This window comes from Acanthochromis polyacanthus, chromosome 15 (assembly GCF_021347895.1).
Source record: "Acanthochromis polyacanthus isolate Apoly-LR-REF ecotype Palm Island chromosome 15, KAUST_Apoly_ChrSc, whole genome shotgun sequence".
In the NCBI taxonomy this organism is placed as follows: Eukaryota; Metazoa; Chordata; class Actinopteri; family Pomacentridae; genus Acanthochromis; species Acanthochromis polyacanthus.
The window spans coordinates 3,387,958-3,398,888 of NC_067127.1; the positions used below are offsets into that span (position 1 = coordinate 3,387,958).

General features: G+C 40.2%; 2 protein-coding genes and 1 long non-coding RNA gene across 3 annotated transcripts in view; 2 read left to right on the top strand and 1 right to left on the bottom strand.

Annotated features, from left to right (window-relative positions):
- Positions 1–370: 370 nt before the first annotated feature.
- Positions 371–5,489, bottom strand: myoz1a (myozenin 1a). The gene is made up of 6 exons (XM_022213778.2): positions 5,250–5,489; positions 3,565–3,651; positions 2,714–2,901; positions 2,126–2,393; positions 1,295–1,460; positions 371–1,213 (listed from the first exon to the last, which is right to left on the bottom strand). Exons 2-6 carry the CDS (start codon positions 3,647–3,649, stop codon positions 982–984), a joined length of 939 nt encoding a protein of 312 aa, XP_022069470.2. The 5' UTR covers positions 3,650–3,651; positions 5,250–5,489; the 3' UTR covers positions 371–981.
- On the top strand, positions 1,102–3,180 carry LOC127537577 (uncharacterized). The gene is made up of 3 exons (XR_007947293.1): positions 1,102–1,226; positions 2,174–2,387; positions 2,706–3,180. It is a non-coding gene; the product is annotated as an uncharacterized LOC127537577 (long non-coding RNA).
- A 4,987-nt stretch (positions 5,490–10,476) lies between the features above and the next one.
- Positions 10,477–10,931, top strand: part of si:dkey-174i8.1 (arylsulfatase I) — a 28,180-nt gene continuing 27,725 nt past the window's right edge. Inside the window, exon 1 of the mRNA XM_051960302.1 lies at positions 10,477–10,578. The gene's annotated coding sequence lies outside the window, so the exon portion shown is untranslated. The remainder of the gene's footprint in view (positions 10,579–10,931) is intronic.

Consider the following 10,931-nt stretch of genomic DNA (forward strand, 5'->3'; position numbering starts at 1 on the left):
GAGGAGGACAAAACTATCTCTATTTATCTCGATATTTCTTATGGCACTGTTTTTAACATGCTTATGCATTAACAATTGCTGATGGAAAAACCTCCTTGGGTTGCACAAGAATTCCTCTATGCAGAAAGAACTGGAATTGACATAAAGCAATCACTTTGTATTTAAATGGCAGGAGCTGCCATTGCAAGGCACTAAACCACGACCCATCAGGAGCAATTAGGAACACCTCGACATGAGCACGACGGGCCGAGGATCAAACCGCAAACCTCCGGTTGCGAGACGGCCACTCTACCCACTGAGCTATGCCACCCCCCATAAAACATAATTTAAACAGTGTAAATTAAACTGAAGAACTTTCACACACACAGACTTTCTTTGATATTGTAATCACTCTACAAGTTGAGTGGTACAGTTTATTGTGGAGAAACTGTTGGTTCAGTGGGTTAAGGGATCAGCAACAGACTCTGCATGCATCCTGAATTAGACAGGTTCGTTGGGTTTTAACAGCTCAATAAATGATCAGATAATCTCAACAAAAAAGGCAGTGGGTAATAACAAATATGGTAATAAGTTGACATTAAGACAGCATGCACAGCAGCACAAATATCTCATCATACATGATTCATTCTTTCCTCACTGACAAAATCTGCAGCTTCTCACCAAGAACAGCAGCTTTTCTGACAAACTAAAGGAGTGTTTCGACTCATTTTCCGAACTTAACAAATAAACGTTTCATGGTTCATCTCCGTAGCATCTACAGCTTGTTACTTTGCCTTACGATGAAATACAGAGCAAGATAAGAACACGACCACATTTCATGTACGCTTTCAGTTATCCACACCGAGGGATTCAAATTCCTCAGTTTAACAGTTAATTGTAAGCCCATCTATTTTGTGTGTGTGCATGCTAGCATGTTTGTATGCTGTCATGCTTGTGTGTGCGTATGTGTGCAGTGAGTGTAATCACAGTATGAATGCGTTTTCACAGCTCGTCGGTCTCTCCATCGAAGGGCACAGCATCCGTCTCCATGTGAATGCTGCTGGGCTCACTGCTACCCACCCAGCCAATAGGAGTGCGGTTGAAGGAAGGCCGGCAGCCAATGTCATGTTGGTACACTGCGGGTTCAGGCTCCTGTTTGGTCGCCTCAGCTTCGGGCAGCTGGAATTTCAGGAACTGGTTGGCCTTCTCAAAGCCGCCATAGGGCATGGCAGTCCTGTCAAACCGAGGTGAGAGGTTAGATAAAGCTCCTTTTTCTAGCAAAGCGCTCTGCAAAGTGAAACCTTGAGGGAACTACCTGTTGAAGCACTTGTACTTGGGCAGATCCTTTGGGTTAACAGGACCAGGCATTGCGGTTTTCAAAGTGGCGACCAGGCCTTCGTCACCCTTCATGGCCTTCTCCCATGGGGACACATACGTCTTCACAGCAAGCACCTTCTTGGATGAAGAATCTTTTCCACCTCCTGTGACAAACGCCCACAGAGAGCATTGTGATGGGATCTTTGTAGATCATTTGTGTAGATGAAAATGCTGGAAGTTATATAAATAAATTCAATATGTAGCTAGTGAGCCAGTCTTGGCTTATCTTATCACAAAGACTGGAAACATGGGGAAACTGTGCAAAACAAAAATCTGCATACTGTCTCCTTCAAAATTCCCAAATGAACACAAAGTATCTAATTTATTTAATTCATACAAAGGCCAAAGTAAAAACAACACATTGTGATTTTGCACAGTTTGAGTCTGAGATATTTTTTACCACCATTACTTCCTGGAGTTTCTGCTGTTCTGTTGCCTGACGACTGCACACTGATGACAAGATTGTTTTTGTACAGATAAAACATGCAATATGTCATGTTTTTAATTAGAAATCTATAGAGATACTGGTAGGCAGGTTGTTTATTTACATCCAGACAGAGCTGATTCCTCTCTGTTCAGTCTTTAAGCCAAGGTAATCTAACCAGCTGCTGATGACGGCATCAAACAAACTACGTAAAAGTTGTATCCATCCACTCATCTAACACTCTGCAAGAATCAAACCTATTTCCTCAAATGTCAGTCTGACCCTTTATGATAGCATTTCATTGTGCATTAAAAAGTAGAATGACTAGGTTTGATTATTACCAACCTTTCAGTGGAGACCACTCACTCCCTTCTTCTCCTGTCACACCCCCAGCCAGTCCTCCTGCTCCTCCTGCTCCTCCTGCTCCACCTGCACCACCTGCACCTTTGCTTCCGGGCTTTGGAGGAGGCACAGGGGCTCCTCCTACTCCTCCTGCTTGTGCCCCTCCGAAGTACAGATGCACATTCTGTTTGCTAACAAAGTGCCCACCAACGTTTATCATCTGACCTCCCATCTGACCGCCGAGGGAGGGAACAAACTTCTGAAGGTTGTCCTGAAAAAAAATATAGTGAATTATTTGTATTCAGTGATTGATTGAAATTCCACCTGATCAGCATTACTGAGCATGTTCAGTTCTGATTGTGTGATGGAGGCCTTTATCTGCTTCCAGACATAACAACGTTCTTATGTAGCTGGTATGACTAGTCGATAAAAAGTCAATTGTTTAACCAGCATTGTTACAGCCACATTTCCTCGTTTCTCTGTTGAATTTCTTCATGTATTATAGACACACTACAAAATACTGCAGAGAAAAGTTTCCTTTAAAATGACAAACTGCCTGAATGTTGTTTTCTCTATCAACAAGGCCCTCACCATTGACTCACTGCTGAAGACATCCGGGTTGTTCTCGTAGATGAACTTCTCTACTCTCTGTTGTCTCATCCTGAACATCTTGGAGCCTCGGTTCTTCATCAGGGAAAGCTCCTCCAGCATGATGTCTTTGGGAGTCCTGATCTTTGTTCCCAGGTCAAACTCAGATGCCTCTGGCTCAGACTCATACTCTAGGTAAGGGACATCCAAAAAATGGCCAGAGCAATTATTTAGTCTTCTAGAAGGTTTAGGTCTTTCTAAATCATAACGTAGTGAAGTTAGGTTAATTGATCTGGGACACGATCATTGAAATATTTGTTTAGTCATAGCTGTCAAGGAAAAATGTTTTCGCAAATGCCAATGCTTTTTTAAAAAAAATTGCAGTAGTAACATACAAATGCGAAAAAAGTTGCAAAAAAAAACTTTATTGCTTTACTCATAACATTATGTAATAAAAAAGATTTAAACTACTTGTTTAAGGATGACGACATGTCCTTTATGCATGTGTTTCCTCTGAATATAAAGTAGTGAAGTCCTTAAACTCAGACACTACTCATACTATTTTACACATTTGTAATATTTATTGGTAGGTGATGGGAAAGAAAATAAAGATTATAGAAACAAAATGCGATCAAATTAGAGCGCTGTACATTGTTATCTTCAGCATATATTAAAGATTTTTTTTCTGCTTGTAACTATATTTCTGCAGATAATATTCCTGGTCAGATTAGTACCTTGCATACATTACCTACCACCTATCATCCATCTATTTCTGTGTATATGTTTAAAATACAGAGCTGCACTGAGGAATGGTAATTTGGTTTCACATTCACACCGTTTCACATCAGCCTTACCATCCTGAGTGATATGTGATAGGTCGGTTATGATCTTGGAGGGCTTTTTCCGCTTGTTTAGAGGGGCAGGTGTTCCCAGAGGCATGACTAGGGGGCCGGGAAAGTACATAGAACATTATTCCTGTTTGCAGAATACAGAATAAAGTCCTTCCATTTAAAAATGAACAAGAGACGTAAGCAAAATAATGCCGAAGCTTCTCCAGAAAATATTCCACCTTTCATTATATAGTCTGCATAAACAACACCTAACATTTTAGAGTTTTTAAAATAAAGGTAAACAAGTTTACAAGAACTAACAGAATTATGACTCTAAAGGTTCAAATACACAGCAGAGTGTTGTTTCAATTTTAAAACTGATTCACACCAGCTTCTCAAGATCACTCTTCCCCGTCAACACCTACAACTACCAACCACCCTGAAGTGAATGCACAGGAGCTGAATGCATCTGACAAGCAGCTCTGGCCCTCCTCTTTTTTCAAGTTCAAGGTGGGTTGTCAGTGACCTCAGATTCCCTGCATTCCCCCGTGAAACAGATATCTGCACCATAGAAACATATAGCCTGTTTCAGTTTTGTTTGGGGACACGAGATGTGTACACCGTCAACATAAACAGAAGCAGACTGTCGTTTAGGCAGAAACTGGTGATCCTAATTAATTCTGGTGCTGCCCTTCTACAGTAGAACTGAAGGCCTCAGGATCATGCAATAGCATTGACATTATTCATTTCATATGATCGTATTCCCCAATCTGCTGCGTGGAAACATGTAGGTGGGCAAAGCGGTGGTAATACTCCCCTCTGTCTCATATGTCGAGATATCACTCAGTGCTGAAACATATTAACATCAATCACTAACTTTTTTACAACCCATGATGCCTTCCTTATCTGGGATATGGATATGATTTTTTTTAACATTATCCTTCACGTTTGTGCTGCGCTGTTTTTCGTCTTCCTACACATTTATCTTCAGCTCTCAACAGTTTCTTTAAGGCCCAGTCAAGTGGCAGGACATCACATCACATCAACTGGCTGTAACTCAACCCACCGCAGCTATTTTTAAAAGCCATTTCCAGCCAAGACATTTTACCGACGTGTAATGGCGTCATTTGACTATCAAATGGGCTCGACACAACTCTCAAGAACACAATGCGCACCTCCAGAAAACAATTCCAAGTGTACGTTCGAGTCTGTCAAAACGGGGCGGAACTAGAGTAGTTATTGGATGTTAACGAGGAGGATTTTTTGACACACTTTTAGTTCCTTTAAATAATTACAAGCTCAGGGCGATCAGATTTACCGCCCCCCCTTGCAGGATTTGGTAACACCATATAAAATCCCTGCAACGCCCACAGAGAGGGATGGTCAGCACATTCAACCATTCCTTTGGACATTTTAAGACATACTAAATAAATCTTAAAGCAGACAAGCAACTTCCAGAGCCATTTCTCTGATTCTTTTTTAGGCTTTAGTGGCATTAAACATCTAAAACATAGTCTTGTTTAAGCAATGGAGGTCTTCTTTCAGTAGTTTCTTCCTCGAGATCAGTTGACAACCCACAGAAATTCTGACTTTGCATAGGGAGAAAATTGCAAATCCTTAATCCCTCTCTCCATTTTTGCAATATCCAGAATTTAAAATCCAAGCTGTTTGTCAGTTAATAAAACTGCTGTAGCTGTAGATCCACTCACCGGGTTTCTGTTGTAATCCTGGGAGGTGAGACAGACCTATAAATACCAAACAGTGAAGAGGAGACCCAGGGCTCAATGCTGGTGATCACAAGTTTACAAATCCCTCAGTGCCTCCGACCCTACGTATGGCTGGACCCAGGTCCCGGGAAGTGCGAAACCCACCCAACACTCAGATGGCAGATCTTCCAGAGGGTCGGGGGTGTGGGTGGCAGCAGTGTTGGTGTCAAGACGGGAGGAGGAGGAGGAGGCTGGGAGTATGAAGAGGGATTGGGGAGGGGGGTGTTAAGGCAGGAGGGGAGAAGTCTGTGTTGGCCAGCTGAAAGTGCTGATGGTGATATTAAGGGAACAAAATCATTCTCACAGATGGCTCAGGAGCCTATATTTAGCAGCAATGAACGAGGGGAACAGCGCTCAGCTATAAGATAACCTCAGAGGACTCTGGGGTGTGTTTGGGGTACGCAGAGGGACGTGGAGAGTATGTACGAGTGCACAGTGCAAGCTGAAGGTTAAGCAAATGTGTGTGAGGCACTGTCACTTTGTATTTCAAAGTGACAGTTAGCTCCTTCACTCTTCGGCGTACTCTGACCTGACGCTAGATTGTCACATTTTCAGTTTCTCTCAAGCATCACGTGGCTGAACATGATGGACAGATCTGTTGGACTCAAGCAATGTATGGCTTAAACAGGTTGTGAAAACACATGTAAAACAGTTACATACAGTTTGTTCTGCTGCTTTCTTTGTAGTTTTGTTCATTCTTGATGAGCATTTTAGGACTGCAGTACAAATGCATAAAAACATTTAAAAGGTGCACATTTTATCTTTAGGACAAGGTAACTTTAAATTGTAATTATTTCCATTTTTTTTAGTACATTCAACCCAATGAGAACATTTACCTTAAAACCACAGATGTGAACCTTATAGAGTTGCAGGAGAGAAAGTCAGGACAATCGCCAATGTCATTAGGATTCATGTTCATCTGTGAAATGTTGAAGTGAATTCTGGGGAAAACCAGTTAAAGGAAAAAAAATCTTCCAGCAGTGGTACCAGAAAACGTATGCACAGATCACTATTCATTTAATCACAATAGCTTGGCATGTTTCTCTGTAGTGCTATATGGATGATATTGCATTCTCACATTCATGATCACCAGCTGAGAATGAAGTCCTGCCGATCCCCAGTGAGTTTTAAGTTTTTATGCATGATCAGGTTAGATTTAAGCTGCGAAAGCTCAACGGAATCTGCCATAAGTAGGTGTGGTTTGTGTTGTTCAAGTCAAGAATTTCTCCTAAAGTGATTTTTTTTTTTTTTCATTTTGCCTCTGTACTCCATTTTCCCCTCCTTTTTCGGAGCCAGATGCTACGTCCATCTTTATATACAGTCTATGGTGTAGACTCTCAGCTTTGTTTCAATGGGTTTATCGACCGTGTAGGAATTACTGCCATTTCTTTAATAGTTTCACAGGCTCGTGTTACTTTCATATTGTTTCACAGAAATGTAACTTTGAGGTTTATTTTTAACACTTGTATGGAAATCTTTTGCAGTCAATTACTACTTGACGACTGGAACCTGTCGACATCACTAAATACATTTTCTCCCTTGAGCAACAACTGAGGGCAGCTTCTGGTTTATGGATTTTTCTGCCCTCAGTTTTGCCTTCAGTCAGTGAAAGCAGATCAGTCAGGCTGAGGTCAGGTGACTGTTAGGAACATTTAGGAACATTCTGTTTATTTGCTTTAAGTAGCTCTTTGGTTACCTTTGCTGTGTGTTTTGAGTCATTATCCATCTGTACTGTGAGGCACTGACTGAATCTGAGTAGAAAGCACAGCTCTACACACTCAGAATTCGTCTTGTTACATCTATCAGCAGTATCAGTAAACACTACCCAGTTTCATTGGCTGCTGTACATTCCCATACCATAACACTGCCTCCATCTGTTGGACAGATTACACAGTGTGCTTTGGATCATAAGCCTTTCATTCCTCAACACTCTTCTCCTCCCATCACTCTGGCATCTTAGTTCCTCTGAGGTTCTTCTTGCTCCAGAACTGGTCAGATGTTTTTGTGGCAAAGTCTACTCTGGCCTTTCAGTTGTTGAGTGTTACCAGTGGTTTGTATCTTGAGGTCAACTCTTTATATTTGCATTTCATTGAAAGCATCTCTTGATTATAGAACTCCTTTAGAACATCCTTGACTTGACTGGGAAGGGCCGAAAGAATTCAGCAGTCGCCCACTTAAGTTGTCAGTTTATTCCGTCTTTTTAAAAGTGTATCAGATTGTTTATTTGGCTGCTCCTGAAGTTTCCACTATCTCGTTTAAAGGATGTTGAGTACCTCCTTAACTTGCATCAACATCTCTTTGGAGCTCCTTATTGAGAGTTCCCATGAACAGCACCCGAATGCAAATTCAACACTTTGAATTAGACCTTTTTGTTTGCCTAATTTGTCATGAAATAACTAGGAAACGGGCCACAACTGGCTGTGAAATTGCATGTCAGTCAATTCTCAAATGACTTTTAAACCTGTGAAACTGGAGGAACTATGTAAAAAAAAAAAAAAATGCTGTAATTCCTAAATGGTTAATGCAGTATTTTTCTCCTACAGTTCAAGCACATTTATTTTTTTCAATTTCAAATCAATTGTGGTGATGCACAGATGCCAAATTCTAAAAAAACAAGACTTTATATGCAGCTCTGTGCAATACTTGTGCCAAAGACAAATTACCTGTGTGTGACAAAATATATTTTATCTTTAAATGCAAAACTGAATTGACTGATCTACAGTTTCCATCCATCCATTATCTATACACTGCTTTATCCTCATTAGGGTCATGGGGGGTGCTGGAGTCTATCCCAGCTGACTCGGGCTAAGGCAGGGGACACCCAGGACAGGTCACCAGTCTGTCACAGGGCTACATATACAGACACACAATCACACTCGCATTCACACCTACGGGCAATTTTAGAGTACTCAATTAACCTCAGCATGTTTTTGGACTGTGGGAGGAAGCCGGAGTACCCGGAGAAAACCCACGCATGCACAGGGAGAACATGCAAACTCCATGCAGAAAGATCCCAGGCCCACCCCGGGATTCGAACCAGGGATCTTCTTGCTGCAAGGCGAAAGTGCTAACCACTACTGAACTGAGCAGTCCTGATCTACAGTTTGTTTAAATAAAAAAAGGAGGATAAAGGTAAATGGTAGTTTTTGTAACATGGAATCTGGTCTGTTGTGCAGTATCAAGGGGTTTGTATATCTTTAATTGTTCACTTGCATTTGACTCAGCTCTGCCTTATTTTAAACACTTCTGTCCAGCCTCCTCTTAAAATAACGGGTCTTGACCATTCAGTTCTTAGTCATCATCTGCTGGAGGATCACATCAGTACAGTCGGCATTTAGCAAGTGGAAGGGTTTCAGTGTTCTTTCTGATGACCAATTTCTTTAAAAAAAAAAAAGTCACTGTTTTGTAAATGTAACTCTCCTTGCTTCCTATGAAACATGTTCCTGCTCTGGAAGGTGTGCAGAGCAGTTAATTCAATAGTAAACGGGGAGCTGAGCAAATATTCAGAGGAAAAAGACGTTAAGACGCACTGTAGTTCTGCTTCTGTTACTAGAACATCAGTCCCATGGAAACTACTGTACAGTACATCTTCAAATAGAAACCTTCTAGATGCTGGAAGCCAGTTTTGTTTTTTTTATTTGGTCTTTTTTAGAACTTATATTAAGAACTAATTCTTAATTACAGTAGTGCCCTGGCAAAATGTCATTTTCATTAGACATAAATAGTTCTGTGTTTGGATATTAACAGCCCTATATATAGGCACCCTGGGAGAGCAGAGGTTGGCAACAAAATGCCACAGAGGAATCCAGCAAACCAAAGCACCACAGCACCACTCAGTGGCAAATGTTCATGTAGATGAGAAACTGAAGAGATATTCAAATGATTATCATGTGAAATCTAACTCAGGGTATCCCAAATTTGTTTACTTTGCCACTGTCACAAAATAATTCTTGACTTTAAATACAAAAATGTAGAAGAATAGAGAAGGTTTTTTTTTTTTAATTTCTTAAGCTGACATTGCAAATGTATTCTGATTCAGGATGAAGAAATGCATAAATAAAATCTATATATATGTATAGATTTTATTTACGCATTCCTTCATCCTGAATCAGAATCACACACCTTAAAAATAGTATTCTATGTAAATGCACACACTTCTGTTTGATTGGAGCTCTGTCAAAGTGTATATGTGTGTTTGTCACATACAGTTTATTGTATAAGTTTGGGGGAAAAGGTTAGAAAATTAACAGATTTAATTTATTATGGACAACATTCTACTTGTTAAATCTCTGCGCTTCATTGATTCTGGCCTTAGTTTAGATGGGATAAAGGTGAAATTGTGTCTTTAATAACTGCCAGCTGATAACAATTCCACATCTGATAAACTTTTCCAACCTTGTGTTAGCACTCAACAACCAAAAGCTTGTCTGAGCTATTGAGTGGACATCTGTAAGTGAAACTAATTCATGCCTGCAAAGCAGGGGAAGGCTATAAAAAGATATCAAAGCGCTCCTGCTTGTGTTTTTCGCTGGTTGAAATGGCAGTCAAGGGGAAGTGGGGAAGTCACAACCGTATGTAGAGGAGCAAGGAATCTTTCTGATGAAACTGCATGTCGGCTAGGCAGGAGGATAACGCAAAACCTCCCTCTTATGGACGAGAGCTGAAAATCTGTGGGGAGACACTTCAACAATATCTCTAAATTTGAAATGATCTGCAAAGAACTGAAGGTGAAAACTCCTAAATGTAAGAATATAAAAAGACTCTTTCAAAGGGGATTAGAAAGTTTTGGGTGAACATGCTGTGTTTTTTTCTGTATTATAAATGTTAGACTGTTACCACTTTGTTATTAACAAACCGTTGCCCAGAGGTACTTATGCATACAACTGCAGACCTACAAAGATGTTTATAAATCATATCTGTGCTTCTGAATTAGTGCTTTTCTGTAATTATTATTCAGAGAAAATTCCCAAAGGTGAAAATGTAAACATCTGGAATTTTTCTTATCACTGAGGTGTTTATAGATGGTGTGGTCTGTCAGTTTAACAGACTTCTCTATGACTTCCTGGATGAAAAACCTTAATTATGATGATCTGAAAGGTGTGTTTAAACTTTTAAGTCGTTTGTGTGTACAACCTCAGAATTAAACCTCTGAAAATTAGCTTTTCTTTGCAGGCATCAAAGTGGAAGATGGGGTGCTGATGTGATAAAAATCTGATTAGGTGAAATCCTGAGGGGTCAAAAGGGCCTGATTTCACCTTGTGTATATACAAAGGTAAGTGAAGAATCTTACCTAACCTTTTTATTTAGATTTTCAGTAGGCTCTCTTTATATCTTTAAGTCTTTCTAAATCTAAACTTATCCCACTTTGTTGCAATGTTACACCCATGATCATATCCTGCTTTTTTTTAAATTCACAATCTGTATATTGGGATTTTCTCTGTGTTAAAACTGGTGTAAGATTTAACACGACTCTGACATCAGCCTTGATATATTACATACAACTATAGTGAAATCTGTCCATCAAAATGCTGTGTAGTTATCGTTCGGTGGTTTGCGTTTGTTTCCATTTGGTTCTTATTAAGCTAAAAATGAGTAGTGTGAAATATATCTATTTATGTGCAGCTG